General features: G+C 42.8%; 1 protein-coding gene across 2 annotated transcripts in view; it reads right to left on the bottom strand.

The window, feature by feature from the left end:
• Positions 1 to 1,698: 1,698 nt before the first annotated feature.
• Positions 1,699 to 17,866, bottom strand: part of Znf668 (zinc finger protein 668) — an 18,643-nt gene continuing 2,475 nt past the window's right edge. The window contains exons 2-4 of one of the 2 annotated variants that reach the window (XM_047533095.1): positions 6,424 to 6,618; positions 4,007 to 4,669; positions 1,699 to 3,416 (exon numbers count right to left, since the gene is read on the bottom strand). In XM_047533095.1, the coding sequence (XP_047389051.1) occupies positions 2,204 to 3,416; positions 4,007 to 4,653 (1,860 nt within the window). In that variant the 5' untranslated portion in view covers positions 4,654 to 4,669; positions 6,424 to 6,618 and the 3' untranslated portion in view covers positions 1,699 to 2,203. The remainder of the gene's footprint in view (positions 3,417 to 4,006; positions 4,670 to 6,423; positions 6,619 to 17,866) is intronic. The other variant, XM_047533094.1, reaches the window with a different exon arrangement.

Below are 17,866 nucleotides of genomic sequence, written 5' to 3'. Positions count from 1 at the left end.
TGTAATGAAAATGTAGAGAAATTGGAACACTCAAACCCTGTTAGTGGGAATGTAAACTAGAGCGACCAGTTTGGAAAAGTTAAAATAGAGTTACCATATGACCCAGCAATTCCACTCAGGTATATACAAGAGAACTGAAAACACGTCTACACAGAAATGTATGTGAATGTTCATAGCAGCATTAGTCACAATGGCCAAAAATGGAAATAACCTCAAAGTCCATCAACCAATGAATGGATAAACAATGTGATATATTCATACAATGGAATATTATTTGACAAAAAGAATAAGGTAGTGATACAAACTACAAAATGAATGGACCTTGAAACCATAAGGAAAGGTCAATCACAAAAAACCATTTACTTGAAATGTCCAGAATAGGCAAATTCATAGAAAATGGATCAATGATCGATTAGGGCTTAGGAGTTGTGGCATAGAGGAATAAGGAATCATAGCTAGTGGGTATAGTTTGTTTTAGGGGGATAAAAATATTCTAGAATTAGATCGTGATGGTTGCCTGACACTGAATAAAGTGAAAAGCAGCTAAATGTTTTAAATGGGTTAATTTTTATTGTATGTGAATTATATCTTAATAAGGCTATTAAAATAATTCTTAACCTCAGAGCTTGGACTAGAATATAGAATACCTAGAGTGTCAGAGAAGGGACTGGGTTCAGAAAGAACTGTGGGTCTTTCCTAAACATTCAATGGACCCACGCCATCCTTCATTGTGGGTATCCAAGGTTATCTGTTGATTAGCATATATGGTATCTGTGTGCCATTTTTTTCCCCCTTTCTTATCTTTCACGGTGCTAGGGATTAGGGATAGAGCCCAGGCTCACATTGGTTATATCTTTCAAGGAAAGTTATTTATCAGTCAGTTTTCCTACACTGGTTCAATTACATTGATCATAATCTAAATTCACAGAAATATTCAGAGCTATTTCTGAACCTGCTTTCTCACTCCATTTATTGATTTTGTGCCAGTAATATCCTATTTTTACTCCAGTGCTTTGGTGTTTGATTATCTAGTATGTCAAATATACCACCTCTACCTTCAAAAAAAAAGAAAAGTATCATGGGCTGGGGACGTATCTCAGGGACAGAGCATGTGCTCAGCACGTGTGAGGCCCTGAGTTGAGACTTAAACACACATGCAAAAAGCATTGCATATGAGCTGTGAATTTTCAAGTTTTGTTAAAACAGTTCTTAGGATGGCAGTAAATTCAAGGACTAAATTATGGACATCTTTTAATAATGACTTTTTTCATTCAGGTAGAGTATGTCCCCATTTACTTAGATTTTGTCCTTTAGGCAGATGATATAACATTTTCTTCATATAGGTTTTACACAATTCTTGTGAGATTTATTTTTTTGTAGTTTATAGGTTTGTTGTCAATGGAAACCTTTTTCTCCTCCGAGTGTATTTTCTAACATAAAATTTTGCCTCAGTTTATTATCTATAAAAGGATAAGAGAACTACTCAGTAAAAGGTTTTCATGGTCATAAGTATGGGCCAAACAAAGCTAAATAGATTTACTCATTGCAGTATTTAATGCCTTTAATAAAACTTTTAATCAGCTGGGTAGAGGGGCACATGCCTGTAATCCTAGTGGCTTGGGAGGCTGAAGCAGGAGAATCTCAAGTTCAAGGCCAGCCTCAGCAATTTAGCAAAAAAAAAAAAAGGTTGGTGATGCATCTTAATGGTAAAGTGTCCCTGGGATCAATCCCTAGCACCCTCTCACATACACAAATTTAATACAACTTTTAATCACCAAGAATTCCCAAGAAAGGCATAGGGAATTTCCTGTATGTACTTGGCTATGGAATCCTTTGTCATAACACATCCCCAAACATACTTTGAAATATGATGCATCCAAAGATCCTTCTAGTTTCTGATCTGTCCAAACAGGCTTCATCACTGGATCTTATCTGGTGTCCAAACTCGCAACCCACTCACCCCCAACCAGAACACAGAAGACAACCCAGTGTGAAAGTGAATGCTTTAATGAGTGTTGCTCAGAGAGAATCCTGCCACAGCTGCTGCCAGGCTCCACTATCCCCAGCTGTCTTAGGTGACAGGTGAGCTAGTTGCCTAGGGGCAGGGATCTGGAGTCTATAGAGTGAGCTGGGAGCAAAGCGGTTCAGGAGGGACCCTGTCAAGGCAGGACTCCAAGGAATGTGATAGAGAGAACCACTAGTTTCAGGCTGGCCCCTCTTCAGGCATTCCTAGCAAAGCCACAAGGGGTTCCAGGGGCGTGGGGGTTCCCATGGGCACAGGGTGGGTGCGTTCATGCTTCCGTAGGTCACTGGCACTCAAGAAAGCCTTGGGACAGTGGGGGCAGGCATAGGGGCGCACAGAGCTGTGGGTGCGACTGTGCTTGCGCAGCCCTGCCCTGTCTGAGAAGCTCTTGCCACACTGGGTACAAGGGAAGGGCCGGAGTTCCGGGTGTGTGCGCTCATGCCTTCGCAGCAATGTCAGGGTAGTGAAGGTCTCCTTGCACTCTCGACACACAAACTGTGGTGGCTTCTCGTCAGCTTCCTCACCTCCCACCTCTCCTGTCCCTCCCAAGGAACTGGGAGCCTCTCCAACACCAGCATCCCGGCACTCCACATGCTCCACGGTCATGCCCACCACTTGCCACTGCGTGGCCATCACACCACCTGACTCTGGGGGCAGCCCTAGCAGTCCTGCTGGAGGGTCCCCTAGCCCTGTATCTGCTACTGGGGCGGCAGAGCCTTCACTAGCAACGCCAACAGGGAGTGCCAGTCCTACTACCAGCTCCTGTTGAGGGGTTGCCCCTGAGGCCTCGCTGCTTCGATGGGTCCGCTCATGCTTCCTGAGGCTTGATGACACCACAAATGATTTTCCACAGGCGTTACAGTGGAAAGGGCGCTCACCAGAGTGCACACGGCTGTGCTTGGTGAGACTGGCACGCTCAGCAAAGGCTCGCCCACACTCCTCACAGCGGAAGGGCCGCTGGCCAGAGTGCACCAAGGCGTGCCGCTTGAGGTCCCAAGAGGCCACAAACGTCTTGTCACATTGCAGGCACTTGAAGGGCCGATCGCCTGTGTGCACCCGCCGGTGCATGGCCAGGTCTGCCGGCTGCCGGAAGTCCTTACCACACTTCTCGCAGCGGTAAGGCTTCACACCCTCGTGAGCCCGCTGGTGGCGCCGGAAGCTCGAGGGATCAGAGAACATGCGGCCGCAGCGTGGGCACAGGAAGGGCTTCTCGCCAGAGTGAGTGCGCTCATGGCTCTGGTAGGAGCTGAGCTGTGTGAAGCCCTTGCCACAGGCCGGGCAGCGATAGGGCTTTTGTGCCGCGTGAATACGCTGGTGGCAGGTGAGAGAAGAGGAGCGGGAGAAGCTTTTTCCGCACTCAGAGCAGAGGAAGGGGCGCTCACCGGTGTGGGACCTGCGGGAGTATGGAAGATCAGGGATGAAGGTGACAGACTCAGGAAGATGACCGAGTCTCTCTCTCTCTCTCTCTCTCTCTCTCGATTGTAACTGAGGGGCAGCTCTGGTGTGGTCTTGTAGGCCTTGGGGCACAGCGGGCACACATAGGGCCAAGGTTTAGCCACGGAACCTGATACCTTGTCCCCACTGGTTTCCTCTGCCTTGGGTTCTGTCTCTGGCTTTGGCTTCACCTGGGCCACTTCCTCTGTTACAAAGGGCTGCACCCCAGAAAGAAACTTTCAGGTAAGGCTCTGCACACCAAAGAACTAGGCAGACCAGGCCCTATCCCACCTGGGATCCACCGAACACCCTCTGGGAGGCCCAACGTCAAACCGAGCTGTCCTACATCCTAGGCCACCCTCCCTCAGGATTCCATTTCGAGGTGGTCTGCCTGTCCCCCAAGCCCGCCCCTGTCCAACCAGGGACACCCACTTCTCCCACGTGCCCAGCACCCACCAACCATTGGCTCATTTTGTTGAGACTCGACCCCAGGTCCCACTGGTTACAGCAGTGGCAATGGTTTTCCCACCCTCTGGACAAAGCCCTCACCGCTCATGGTTGCGTAGGTCCTTGAGCTCGGCGTAGGCCTTGCCGCAGCGCTCACAGCCATAAGGTCGTAGGCCTGCGTGAGTGCGCCGGTGCTTGCGGAACACAGAAGGATCCGCGAAACTCTTGCCGCAGTCAGCACAGGCATAGGGCCGCTCTCCAGTATGACCACGCTGGTGGATCTTGAGTTTGGACAGAGCTCCATAAGCCTTGGGGCAGTGTGCGCATCGGAAGGGCAGCTCACCAGCATGAGAGGCTAGGTGCACACGCAGACACACGGGCTGCATGAAACGGCGGCCACACTCTGGGCATGGGAAAGGCTTCTCTCCCGTGTGGCTGCGACTGTGGCTGCGCAGCTCTGGTGCGGTCTTGTAGGCCTTGGGGCACAGCGGGCACGCATAGGGCCGAGGTTTAGCCGCTGAACCTGATACCTTGTCCCCACTGGTTTCTTCTGCCTTGGGTTCTGTCTCTGGCTTTGGCCTCACCTCGGCCACTTCCTCTGCGCAGTCTGCAGGAGCATGTGTGGCAGCATGGCGAGCTGCCCTGGGAGCATTTGGAAATGTCTTGGTACAGGACAGGCACTTATAGCGGCGGCCAGAGCGCTTGTAGCCTGGGGCTGGGGACCGGGCTTCCACAGCCTCCACCTCCATGGCAGGCAGGGCTTCTCTGCAAGAGAAACAAGGTTAGACCAGGGCCACATTTCCTCTGCATTCCTCAAGGTCTCCCTCAGCAAAGCCCTCTCAAGGCTTCAGAGGGAACCCTAACTTACCTGCAGTTCCCACTTGATTGCTCAGCCCAAACCATGGGGTTCCCATATCCTCCCTGTCAACCATTCCTAACTCTGATAGTCTGTGATCTGTTCATTAAGGATATGAATGAACCAGGTAACCACCTCCAAGGGGCTCAGAGACGGCTGGGGTCACAAAAGGTCCACCTATACTTCACTTCCTAACCTCTGGGCTTTTCCAAACCCTGTGGCATTACCAGAATGTATATGTTCCATCTGTCTCACCGCCTTCTTTCCTCAGCCCAGTGTCCTAGGGCTGTGCCAGGATACAGAGTCCTGTCCAAGGCTGCAGAGGGTAACCAGGCCTGGTTAAAAGGTCTCCAAAGGCCCAGGGAAGGCAGTACTGGGCCCAGGAGGAGGAGCTAAATGTGGTGGTTGACACTGTCTGGAAGTGATAGTCCCCCAAATGTGTGTTGTCTTCCCATTCTGGTCAGTTAACTCTCAGAGAAGCAACTGTTCAGATAATTCTGGCCTTGTACAGCTGCAAGGGACTCCACCCCAGACAGGAATCCTGGTCCACCCTCTGCTCTGGAATCCCTGTTGGGCTCCTCTTCTCCTAACTCTGGTAATGGGGATCTCTTTCTCTCAAGGCAACCTGAGCTACTGCTAGCAGTCAGAAATCTTTCTGAGTTATATCTGATCTAGTAAGGCCTCATGGAACAAAAGGTCTTTCTGGGGTCCTTAACTTTCTGGTCCTGAGCCCAGATACCATCTATCCAGCTGCTCCGGGGATCATGGTTGCAAGGAGGAAATAGGATTAACAGCTGCATTAGTCTTAACACCAGCTCATCCTCCCAGGAGGATGAAGCGAAGAGGATTATAATAGATCCACTTAAGGAGAGCTCAGCAGCTGCAGCTGGGGGGAGTAGGCCCAGAAGGGAGGGCCAGGTGTGCCAAGGCTAGAAGGGCTAGGCTTTACTTCTGCTCTGTGGATAACTTACTATGAGATCTCAGTGACATTAGGGCTTGTTAATAGGCCTGTTTCCTCCTCTGCTGAGGTCAGAAGCTTCTAAGTTATGACATTGGGATTGAGGAGGTTGGAGCTGACCCAAGAGTGTGCTGGGAGAAATACCAATAAAAGCTCAGGGACCCTTACTCCAGGGAAGGCGTCTCTCTGTAGACACTGCCTCAGTCCCACTCACTGTCCTGCCCCTCACCCCGTGCAGCCAGTCTTCTCCCTCAAGCATTGTGTGATGCTCCCTGTGCCCCACTGAAGAAATTCCCATGGCTTCCATACCCTGCAAGTTCCCAGACCTTCCCTGGTTGTTCCAAATCATACCAATCCTTCACTTGAGCCCTGCTTCCCCGGGTTCTTTCTGCACTTCCCCTTTGGCCCCAGTGACTCTAAGCTTGGTTATTGCACTTTTCTCCTTAAATTCCAAGGCTTGAAGGTGAGCTAAAGGGCTTGAATTCCTCCTAGTTTCCAGGGGATTCCTCCTCATCTCTGGATGAGGCACTCACTATTCCTATCAGATCATCTCTGAAGAGTCTGCCTGATTAAAGTTTCCCCCTTACAAAAAATGATAGCAGATTGGGGGTATAGCACAGCGGTACAGAGCTTGCACATTTACTAAGCACTTGCCAAATTCCAGGCACTAATCTAAGCTCAGTTTACATGCATTAACTCACTTACCCTTTATGTCAACACCATGAGAAAAGTTCTTTTCACAGATAAAGGAACTGAGGTCCAGAGAAACAATACAGCATTGTGGCTTAGCGTACGACCTCTGAAGCCAGAATGCCCAGCTTCAAATCTTGCCTCCATCACTTCCCAGCTGTTGCAACTTTGTGTGGTTTACTGCATGTCCTAAAACCTCAGTTTCCTCATCTGAAAATGGAGGTAAAAATACTATTTACCTCATGGGGTTTGGTGAGGATTGGATGAGACAAGAATTACTCCCCAGGGCTGGGGATATAGCTCAGTTGGTTGAGTGCTTGCCTTGCAAGCACAAGGCCCTGGGTTCAATCCCCAGCCCCGCAAAAAAAAAAAATTTACTCCCCTCAGTTATTCAAGAGTCTTCTCAGAGCTAGACACTTTGCTAAGAATGTTACCTTATTTGATTCTCTCATTGCTTCCTGAGATAGGGAGTACTGTCCCCATTTTATAGATGAATACACTGAGGTTCCAAGAGTGAAGTAACTTGCCCATAGTCACACAGCTAGTAACTCAAGGAGCATGGACTTGAATCCAGGTGTTTAACTTGTTTTAAATTGTTGGATTCTTCCTCAGGTGATCTGGGACCTCCCAGACTTTCTGCTGCCTGGGTCAGCCCCACAGGGACCAGAACCCTGAGCTCAGATTGTACCTATGTCTTCTCTTATCCTGACAGAACTGCCTCGAGACCACAGCCAGCACCTGTTTTGTCAGAGTATTCAGCCTACTGGTTCTTAGCTCTGGTCCCTGTTCTGGTCCATGCCAGCTCTACCCGAGTCTTTCTGTGAAACAAAGACCACATTGCTGGAGGGGTAAATCCCACCTAAGGCACTTCCCAAGGGAAATAGTAAAGAAGTGCCTGGTTGATCCCAGCAGGTACTCAACTACACGAAAAGTGGAGAGCCAGGTAGGTTAGGCTTGTCAAAAACCCACCATTAAATTCTCACTTTCCTGTTTACTGAGGACTCTTCCACCTATCACTCCCTAGGGTGATGTTTCTCCAAGTGAAGTCTACAAAACCCTTGTTATGGTTTGGATATGAGGTGTTCTCCAAAGCTCTTGTGCTAATTAATTCAAGAGTATTCAGAGGTGCAGTGATCAGATTATGGGAGCTGTAACCTAATCAGTCCATCCTAGACTGCATGGGCTAACTGGGTGGTAACCATAGGTTAGCAGGGTAAGGCTAGAGGAGGTGGGTCACTGGGGTGTGTACCCTGGAAGGGGTTCTCTTCCTTGCAGCCCCTTCCCTGCTTTCTCTCTCCTTCTTGGCTGTAACGATCTGAGCAGCTATCCTCTGCCATGATGTTCTGCCTCACCTAGGGCCCAGAGTGATGGACTGAACCTCTGAAACCATGAGCCAAAATAAACTTTTCCTCCTCTAAGTTGTTCTGGTATACTAATAACAGCAATAAAAACCTAACACACCCTGCATCAGAATAACCACCTAGGGAGCTTGGGGTGGGACAAAGGAATCTGTAGCACACATCCTTAAGTCTTTACACGCTTCTAGGAGTGAAGATTTTTACTATACCTCTGAAAACAGTCATGGAAACTCATTACCCACAAGCAAAAAAGTGTTAACAAGGATTCTCATCTAGTCAAAGAGCCCAGATTCAAATTCAAGTCTTCAGGGCCCTGGGGTGGGCTCTTTTGCTACCAGTTTTTATTCCCTCAAGTTTTTTACAGTCATACAATGAACCTGTTCCCAGAACAAAAACCAATATTTTCCCACAGTCAATAAGCCCTGATTCATCTAACTTCTGCCTATCCTACCTCCAACTCCTCTCCTCATTTCTTCATCTCAGAGTTCGATTCCTTTCTACCTCTGGTCGTTTGCACTAGCTGCTCCCTCAGTGAGACCCACTATTTCCCCAAAATTGTTATGTAACTCTCTCTTGGATTTCCTCTAGGTCTTGACTCCCTGCTGCTTCTTCAAATAAGCCTTTCTTGACCACCTTTCTTTTTTAGTATCAGGGATTGAGTGCAGGGATGCTAAAACCACTGAGTCACATCCCCAGTTCTTTTTTTTTTTTTTTGAAACAGTTTCACTGAGTTGCTAAATTGCTGAGTCTGGCTTTGAACTTGCATTCCTCCTATCGCAGCCTCCTGAGTTGCTGGGATTATAGACATGTGCCATCATGCCTGGTTATGACTACTTTCTTTTTTTTTTATTTTTAGTTGTTGATGGATCTTTATTTTATTTATATGTGGTGCTGAAAATCGGACCCAGTGCCTCACTCATAGTTAGGTAAGTGCTCTACCACTGAGCTACATACAACCCCAGCCCAATGACTACTTTCTTAAGGCTCTCTGCACCCCTGCTAATCAGTGCCCATTCCCTCTTTAATCTTTTTTTTTTTTTATTGTGTCACCTGAAACGCCCCTTAGAAGTTAATTTATTTTCTGGTACTGGGGATTGAACCCTGAGGTGCTTTAGCACTGAGCTATATCCCACGTCCTTTTCTGAAACAGGGTCTAAGTTGCTGAGGCTGGCCTCAAACTGGTAATCCTCCTGCCTCAGCCTCCCAAGTCACTAGGATTATAAGTATGAACCACTGCACTGTTCTCTGTAAGTTTACTATGGGCCAAATATTGTTCTAAGTATTTTCTGCATTCTGCTTAAACTAATCTCACAAGGGCTTGGAAGTTTGTTATGAACTGAATGTGTTCTCCCAAAATTCATATACTGAAGCCCCAACCCTCATTGTGACTGTATTTGAAGACAGGGCTTTTGCTTTTCTGGAAGTATTTAAAATTAAATGAGATCAAAAGGGTAGGGTCCTGATCCAATAAGATTACTGTACTTAGAGGAAGTGACACCAGAAAGAAGCAAAGCAACGAGTCATAGACACAACCAATATTCAAAGTCAGGTGGCCAGACTCCCAAACTTTTGCTTCTCTGTCTCCTGACTATTGCTTTACTAGCATACACTTTTTCCTAGCATTATACTTTATGATTTGATTGTTAATTCTCTGCCTCCAGCATGGGAATCTGGGCTGGTGAAGAGCCAGGAAATCTGATAAATTTGCTTCCTCTATGCACAGAACTATTTGGTGACCCAAAGCAAGCATAATGAATCCACTTCAGATGGACTTCAAACCCAGGTCTATAGCCTCTGCCTTCTCCATAGTATGAGTCTGCAAATCAATAATAGCTATTTATTAATTGAATTTTTTCTCCTTTTCAAGTCCATCAGGTCCAACTATCACCCCAGTATTCCAAAGTAGGTTCACTGTTGTGACACAGCTCTGCCTTTGCTTCACTACTAGCCTAGAAGGGAATGAAATTCTTTGGTGTCACTGTTGTAGTGTGGGACCAGCCCACTCCAGTAGCTGTTCTGAAAAGCAGCGGTGGAGCCATGAGGTGAGCACTGGATCCTAAAGACTGCCAGTTTTTTGCAAACCCACAGGAAGGATTTCAAGCTGTTCTCAGAGTAACAAGCAGAAGTTTATTTGGGAAAATGAAATAACAGAGATAAGGATTACCATTCTGGCAACTATCTCCTGAGAGGGTGGTATACTTTTCACAGGGTCAGGGAGTTTTAAAGGATTTAAAACTAGTTGAATTTGGAAACCCTTCCCACTCCAAAATCAGGAAGATTCAGACGTTGGACCTAGGAAGTCTTGCTCCCTTCTGATGTGATAAGGAATGTTCTAGAGCCAAGGAAGGAGCCAATATCCTTGTCTTGAGTTCTGAAATCTTTGGTTGGTATAAAAGTCATAGAAGTCCCCCTTTCAGGGTAATTTGTGTCTTCTTATCTGCAGGGAGGAGCCTTTCTGGACCTGTATTTCTTCTGCAGATAACAGGGAGTTTGCTGAGAATGTAGCATATCCTATTGACTTAAGCCACGATAAGAGGGCAGATAAAATGCTTTTGCACTTAAGGGTAATTAGCATCAGGGTGGTCCTGAGATTTTACAGTGGCAGCTGGTGGGTAACCAGACAAGACACAGTAGGGAGGGATCATGCTAACACAATAATAAATAAGACAGAAAAGCATTATTTTTCTGCAAATAGCATAAAAGTAATCAGTAGTTTTTTTTATCACTTAGTCTCTGAAAACTACAAGCAGTAGTTCATAAGCTTAAGGTAGGGTCTGACACTGCACTAATTTGTGAGTTGATGTCATTTAATGTTTCTGGAGTTATAGGCGGGGAATATAGCTCAGTGGTAGAGCACTTGCCTAGCATGCTCCAGGCCATGGGTTCAATCCCCAGCACCATTAAAAAAAAAAAAAAAAAAAAAGTTTCTGGGGTTATTAGCAGAGTTGTCAAGAATATATCAATGAGTCCACCTTTGCAAGAGGTTATGAAGATTGGCAATTCTATGAGAATAAACTCAAATTGCCTCAGGACAAACTTGTGATTCTGACAGTCTCAGGCACTCCTGCATGAGAACGCTTTTTTTATGACCTCCCAGCTTTATTTACTTTTGATATGGCTGACATAAGTGCACATCTCAAGTTTCAAGTTTGTCATCTTCTGTTTTAAAACAGCAGTATATGACTGTGCTTTGGTTATACTTTCCTGATGAGTGTTTAAGACCAAGTAGGTGACTCCTATATTGGTCAAAAATTATTATTTTTTTTAAACTACTTAGGTCAGCTGAGACTTCTCAGAAGTTACTTTTGGGAACTTGTGAGAAGCCTCTTGGCCCCTTTACTTCTTTCCTCTATCAGTTGAGCCAGGATGGGTCAGGATCCTGCTGACCACAGTGGCTTCCCTTGGAAGCATTTAAGGGTATTTTCCTCTCCAATGCCACTCCTCTTTGTAGAACATACACTGGTTGGCTTCCTGTTTAGGATTCTTGAAATTCCCCTAATAAGGTTGGGTGACTCACCTGGAGTTGTAGGGCGCTCACAAGGGTCCTATTGTTCCCTGGGTCTTGGTTCACCTTAGAGGGCAAAGGCCAAAAGATGGGATATATATATATATTTTTTAAGCCTTTTTACTTCCTTGGCTTTGGTCTCTTAAGTCTTGGTTTTAAGCAACCAGAAGGCCAGTTTCACCCGTCTTGAAGTGGGCATAATAGGTTTCAATTTTAATGTCTATAATTTTACAATTAACCTCCCATTTAACTGAGGTCAGCATTTAGTACTAGGAGTCAGTATTATCCTATCTGTCCTATAGGTGATGGCTTATTATCTCAAATTAACTCAGGTTGTTCTGTTAGAAGTAGTATTTCTGCAAAACATTAACAGGCAACAATTATAAAGTTTTACAAGGAAAAAATGAAATTAACAACAGCAAAAAACCATATTTTAGTTTGTGTGTTAGTTTGTGTAACAGTTTTGGACCAAGAAACACAATTTTTACAATAACACTAATGTATCTTTGATAACTATTTAGCCTCCACAAAAACCCATAGATGCTAGGCATGGTGGTGCATGCCTGTAATCCCAGTGACTTGAGAGACTGAGGCAGGACTGCAAATATATTAAAGGGTATATACATTTATATACAAAGGGTATTATATATATATATAATATATTTGAGGCAAGCCTCAGCAACTTAGCAATGATGTCTCAAAATAAGAAGAACTGGGGATGTAGCTCAGTGATGAACAGCCCCTGGGTTCAATCCCCTAGCATCATAAAACCCAGAGAAAAGGCTGGGGTTGTAGCTCAGGGGTGGAGCTCTAGTCTAGCATGTGTGAGGCACTGGGTTCAATTCTCAGCACCATATATAAATAAAAAAAAAAAGGCCCATCAACAACTGAAAAAAAATTTTTTTAAATCCCATAGATCCATTACAGAAAGAGAAATACTTATTTGTGTTTTAAATAAAACTGGTGTAGGAAAGTAAAATAAATAAATAAATAAATAAATAAATAAATCCCATAGATAATTTGTAAATTCAATCACATATAAAAATTCATTATAAGTTTTATTTTTTGTTAAAAATCCTTTTGAGCTGGGGTTGTGGCTCAGTGGCAGAGCACTTGCCTAGCACATGTGAGGCACTGGGTTTGATCCTCAGCACCACATAAAAATAAATAAATAAAATAAAGGTATTATGTCCATCTACAACTAATATATATGTAAAAAATATATAAATGTAAATATATATATAAACATAATATATAAATTGTATATTTATATATAAATGTAGCCTACCAGGGTCATCCCAATATGGAGTAGTGCAAGAGACAGAAACTTAGTGTAGAGTAACAATTTTTATATATAACATTTTTATATTTTTACATATAACAAGTTACTTTTATATAGTTATGAAACATTAGATAACATAAACAGAACCCCAAAGAAATCTGCTATTTTTATATAAACCTGAAAAGGACTATTGCTATAAACAATTTTAGTGTGAAGAATACCAGCTTGGTAAAATGTTTTTTTAAGCCTTATATTTTAAAAGGTTTAAACACTTAGGGAATGTGAATACACAATATACAAAGATGCCAGTAATAATCAGCTTCATAGTTACAGAGATATATTTATGTTAACTTAGGGTTTTTTTTTAAGAATTTAATCTTTTTATTTATATATTTTTTATGTGGTGCTGAGGATCAAACCTAGTTCCTCACCCATACTAGGCAAGTGCTCCACCACTGAGCTACAAACCCAGCCCTTAACCTAGTTTAAACTTTTAAATAAAAATCAGAATCCATGTTATAGGATAAGAGTAATAATAGGCCTATGCAGCACTGAAAAAAAAATCAAAGGACAGTTTTAGACTTCTTATAAGTCTAGGAAACAATGCTAATGACCACAAAGATTTATTACTTGATGTACACCTCTCTTTTTAAAAAAAATTTTTTTAGATGTTGATAGACCTTTATTTTATTCATTTATTTATATGTGGTGCTGAGAATTGTATCCAGTGCCTCACACGTTAGGCAAGTGCTCTGTCACTGAGCCACAACCCCAGCCCCAGTGTATCTCTCTTTTTTTTTTTGGTGCTGGGGATTGAACTCAGGGCCTTGTGCTTGCAAGGCAAGCACTCTACCAACTGAGCCATATCCCCAGCCCCAGTGTATCTCTTTTTTAAAAAAATATTTTTGGTTGTAGATGGACACAATACCTTTATTTTATTTATTTATTTTTATATGGTACAGAGAATTGAACCCAATGCCTCACACATGCTAGGCAAGCACTAAACTACTGAGCCACAACCCCAGCCCATAACTGTATCTCTTATGTACAATAAATAGTGATTATCCAATCAAAGCAAACAGAAGCAGACAAAATACAAAGGGCAGAAATGCCAAATTTTATTTACCCTTTAATATATTTAAGGTCCAGATATAGGTATATTGTACAGAAGAGAGCACTTACTGGTTCCTTTAATACAAATTAAATTTATAAGGTTTTAATTTCATAAACTCTTGCATAACATTTAGACAAAGCTCAGATACACATATCTAGTCCCCAGATGTACACATGGCTCTAGTCACATATACTTAGGGTGTCAAATGTATTGTGATAACATAAGAGGTTTTTAAAATTTTTTAAATTTATCTTTTAATTTTTTACAGACTGCATTTTGATTCATTGTACACAAATGGAGTACATCATTTTGTTTCTATGGCTATACACGATGTAGATTCATACTATTTGTGTAATCATACGTGTACGCAGGGTAATGGTGTCTGTCTCATTCCACCATTTTTAATACCCCTCCACTCTCATTTCTTTCAACATAATCTAAAGTTCCCCCATTCTTCTCTCCCTCCCCACCCATCCACCTCCATAATATATCATTCTCCACTTTCAGGGAAAACATTCCGCCTTTGGTTTTCTGGGATTGGCTTAAAATAAAGAATTTTAACCAGAGTTATGAAGCAATCACTTAAAAGACTTACTTAAGAAAACCCTAATTCCTTTAAGACTTGATTTTTTTCTAAGTAATGAAAGCCTAATAGACACAATGAATTATCTTGATAACTAAGAGAAGATCAATGTTTTAAGAAACCCCTATGGTTTTTAAACTATAGAAAGATTCTGGTTTTATATCAGAACACCAAACCATAGAAAACTCCTTAAATTATTTTAGCTATGTTAATTGTAGCCAACTTAATACTACACAGAATTTTTCTAAGATTTAACTTCTATAAACTTTTTGTAACTTAGAGACATTTTACAACTTGTTTACATTCTTACTTTGGTCCTATCTTCATTTTTTTTCCTGTATTGAACTTTAAAAAATATTACTTTATCATACAAAATGCTTTTCATCCAGAAATATCCCTTTTCTTTTTTCTTACCAAAAGATATCCCTATAACTTGTGTGTATGTGTGTGTTACTCGAGATGGAACCCAGGGTGCTCTACCACTGAGCTACATCCCTACCCCTTTTTATTTGAGGCAGGGTCTTTCTAGGTTGCCCAGGATGGCCTCAAACTTTCCATCCTCCTGCCTTTGCTTCCCAAGTAGCTGGGATTATAGGTGTCATCACTATTCCCAATTTGTACTTATAAAAAATATATTAAATAAAACAATTTGGGCTGAGGAGATAGTTCAGTTGGTAGAGTGCATGCCTTGTAAGCACAAGGCCCCGGGTTTGATCCCCCATACCACAAAAAAAAAAAAAAAAAATTTATAACAATACTTAATAGATCTAAATATAAATTTTTTATAGAATCCAAGAAGTTAAGAATACTAGAATTGCTGGGCTTGGTGATGAGCGCCTGTAATTCCAGCAGTTCAAGAGGCTGAGGCAGGATTGAGAGTTCAAAGCCAGTCTCAGCAAGTTAGTGAGACTCTGTCTCTAAAATACAAAAAAGGGCTGAGGATGTGACTCAGTGATTAAGTGCCCCAGGGTTCAATGCCCAGTACCAAAACAACAACAACAAAAAAAAACCAAACCCAAGAATTTATTTTAGTGATTGATGTTTTAGTATTTTAACTTGCAAATTAATCAGATGCCTCCTCTAAGAAATACATTTGTAATTGTTTAACCATTTATATTAGACCTAATTGAACCATGAAAATCAAGACATCAGGCAAGCATAGTTAACCTTTTAGGTCATTTTCCTATCACAGAAAAATCCTAAAGCAGGGGCTGGGGAGATAGCTCAGTTGTTAGAGTGCTTGCCTTGCAAGCACAAGGCCCCTGGGTTCAATCCCCAGCACTGAAAAAAAAAAAAAAAAAAAAAAAAAAAAAAATCCTAAAGCAATGGACGGTATCCATTTCATATTTTAGAGACTTGGTTGGCCACCTAGAAAAATGCATGGGTTAGTAATTTTAAAGACACCTTTACTTTTATCTTTTTAATCAATTTAAAATAATTTTTTTTTTAAAGATTTAAGTCAAATGAACTTGAAGGTATCTGGATTCATTTTCCTAACTTATGAGTACTCATTTATTCATGAGGTAGTTGTAGTAAACAATATATAGACACCACATACAATACACTATTTGTGCACACAAATATGCATAAAAATAGACAGAAAACAGAGTTTATAGCTTTATACCAGGTATTAGATTCCCACAGGTAGGGGACAAAAGAGCTACAGATGCTCATTACAGTGTCAGATTTAATCTTTAGGATTAGAATAGAGCCTGTCACAGATTTTACAGTATGACTCAGACATGGGGAGGGCCTGTACATCTGGGGATGTTTGGAGCAGTCTGTCAATCACTGTGGACACTGAAATCAAAGGTTCAGGTGGCCACTTGTCCTCCAGGGGGCAGATTCATTCTGATCATCACCACTGTTATTTCTTTCCATAGGGCCCTCTAAGGTGGGGAGATCTCTTTTCTTTCAGTTTCCATTAATTTGAGAGTTAACCATTGAATAAATGGCCTCTGAATAAAGATAGCAGGGGAAAAAAACTGATGGACACAGGAAAAAACCCAAAAACTTCAGTTAGAACAAAATTATATTAATTTAGGTGTACAGAACCAAAGAAAAATTTGCCAGAAAAAACAGCCCAAAAAGCAGGTTTTTTTATTTCTCCCTAAAATGAAATCGCTATTATTACTCTAATAAAAGAACCACATAGATCAGGAGGGTGAGACAGGAGGATCACAAGCTCAAGGCCAACCTCAGCAACTTGATCAGACCCTGTCCCCCCTCCCCACCAAAAAAACGTCTGGGGATGTAAGTCAGTGGTAAAGCATCCCTGGGTCCAATCCCCAGTATCAAAAATAAACAAACAAAAACACATAGAACAGAGAGGGAGATCCAAGATGGCGGACTAGAGGGAGGCTGCATTCCTTGTTGCTCCATAACTCGGGTTTCAAGCAGAAGATATGTTTCTTGATTGTTCACTGTCGGTGCCTAACATCCGCCATTTGCCTGCCTTTTGCCTGTCCCTTGCCTGTCCATCGCTTGCCATTCACCTGCCTTTCACCTACCCATCACCCACCCCCCAAGATCACCAGGCGTGCACTTTTGGATCAGATCAGAGTTAAACCAGATATTTAGAGAGTATGAGAGCCTCTGAGATTAGGGAGAGGGTAGATCTTGGGAAAAGGCTTTTGAGAAAAAGAGAGGAATTTTCCCTATTTTTCTTCCCTTTTGCCAATGTTTTACATCTGGATAGAAGAGAATATCTGCAAGAAGTCAGTGGCCCTTGACAGTCTCCATTCCCGGGCCTGATGTTGGCTTGCTTGGTGACTTGAAATTTTGAAGCTGACCTCCCTACACTTTGGGCAATGTTTATATTGTCCCCAAAACAATATCCAAAGTGTCTTTGGGAGCATCCCTGTAAAGACCCAGAGTTTTGGTGTAGCTGGTCTGTCAGCCTACCTTTTTTTTTTAAATTCTGGCATCATTAAACTTATTGAGAGAGCAGAATCCCAGAGTATAAAAAAAGAAAGAACCATTTAAGTCCCAGTGGCACAAATGAGATGGGCCTAGGATGAACAGATATCAGGCACCAAAGAAACCTACAGGTAATCCTGTAATGTGTGTAAGAACAGGAGTTTCAGATTGAAGCACTTTAATCCAAAGAGATGGAAAATGCTTTTTATCTTTAATGTGAATTAGAGTTCCCATCAATTTGAGCCCTGAGTGAGGTCCCATGATGTTCTGCTGGTTCAGAGGCAAAGATGAGAGGGCAAAAGGAAGACAAAGTGGTCTTTTTACCCTGAAGGGCACAGGTGTCCAGGGACTTGTAATTGCCAGCCTTTAGGCATGTCAAAGTACCCTAGCCAGAAGTATTTCAACTGCCAGCAGACAAGGTCTGTCCACCAAAACGACCGAAAATTTAAGCCCCATGTTCTTACCCTGTAAAGGGCCATGGGCAAATGAATTCCAATTGAGACTTTTCAATTTCATCACAATGTGCTCTGACCAGAAATTTTTAATATCTCGAGATATGTCCTTCAAACACCAAGAAACTAAGTTGTAGAGTAAGGTTTAGAAAAGGCAGATCTGAAAAAGTAACCAGAAAAAATAATAGGAGTTAATTTGTAAAGTAATTGGGCAGAGACACAAATGAATGTTGTAGCATGGGACC

Source organism: Sciurus carolinensis, chromosome 18 (genome assembly GCF_902686445.1).
Source record: "Sciurus carolinensis chromosome 18, mSciCar1.2, whole genome shotgun sequence".
NCBI lineage: Eukaryota > Metazoa > Chordata > Mammalia > Rodentia > Sciuridae > Sciurus > Sciurus carolinensis.
Note: the sequence above shows the minus strand (reverse complement) of the source record. Positions and strands in the feature narration are given on the sequence as shown.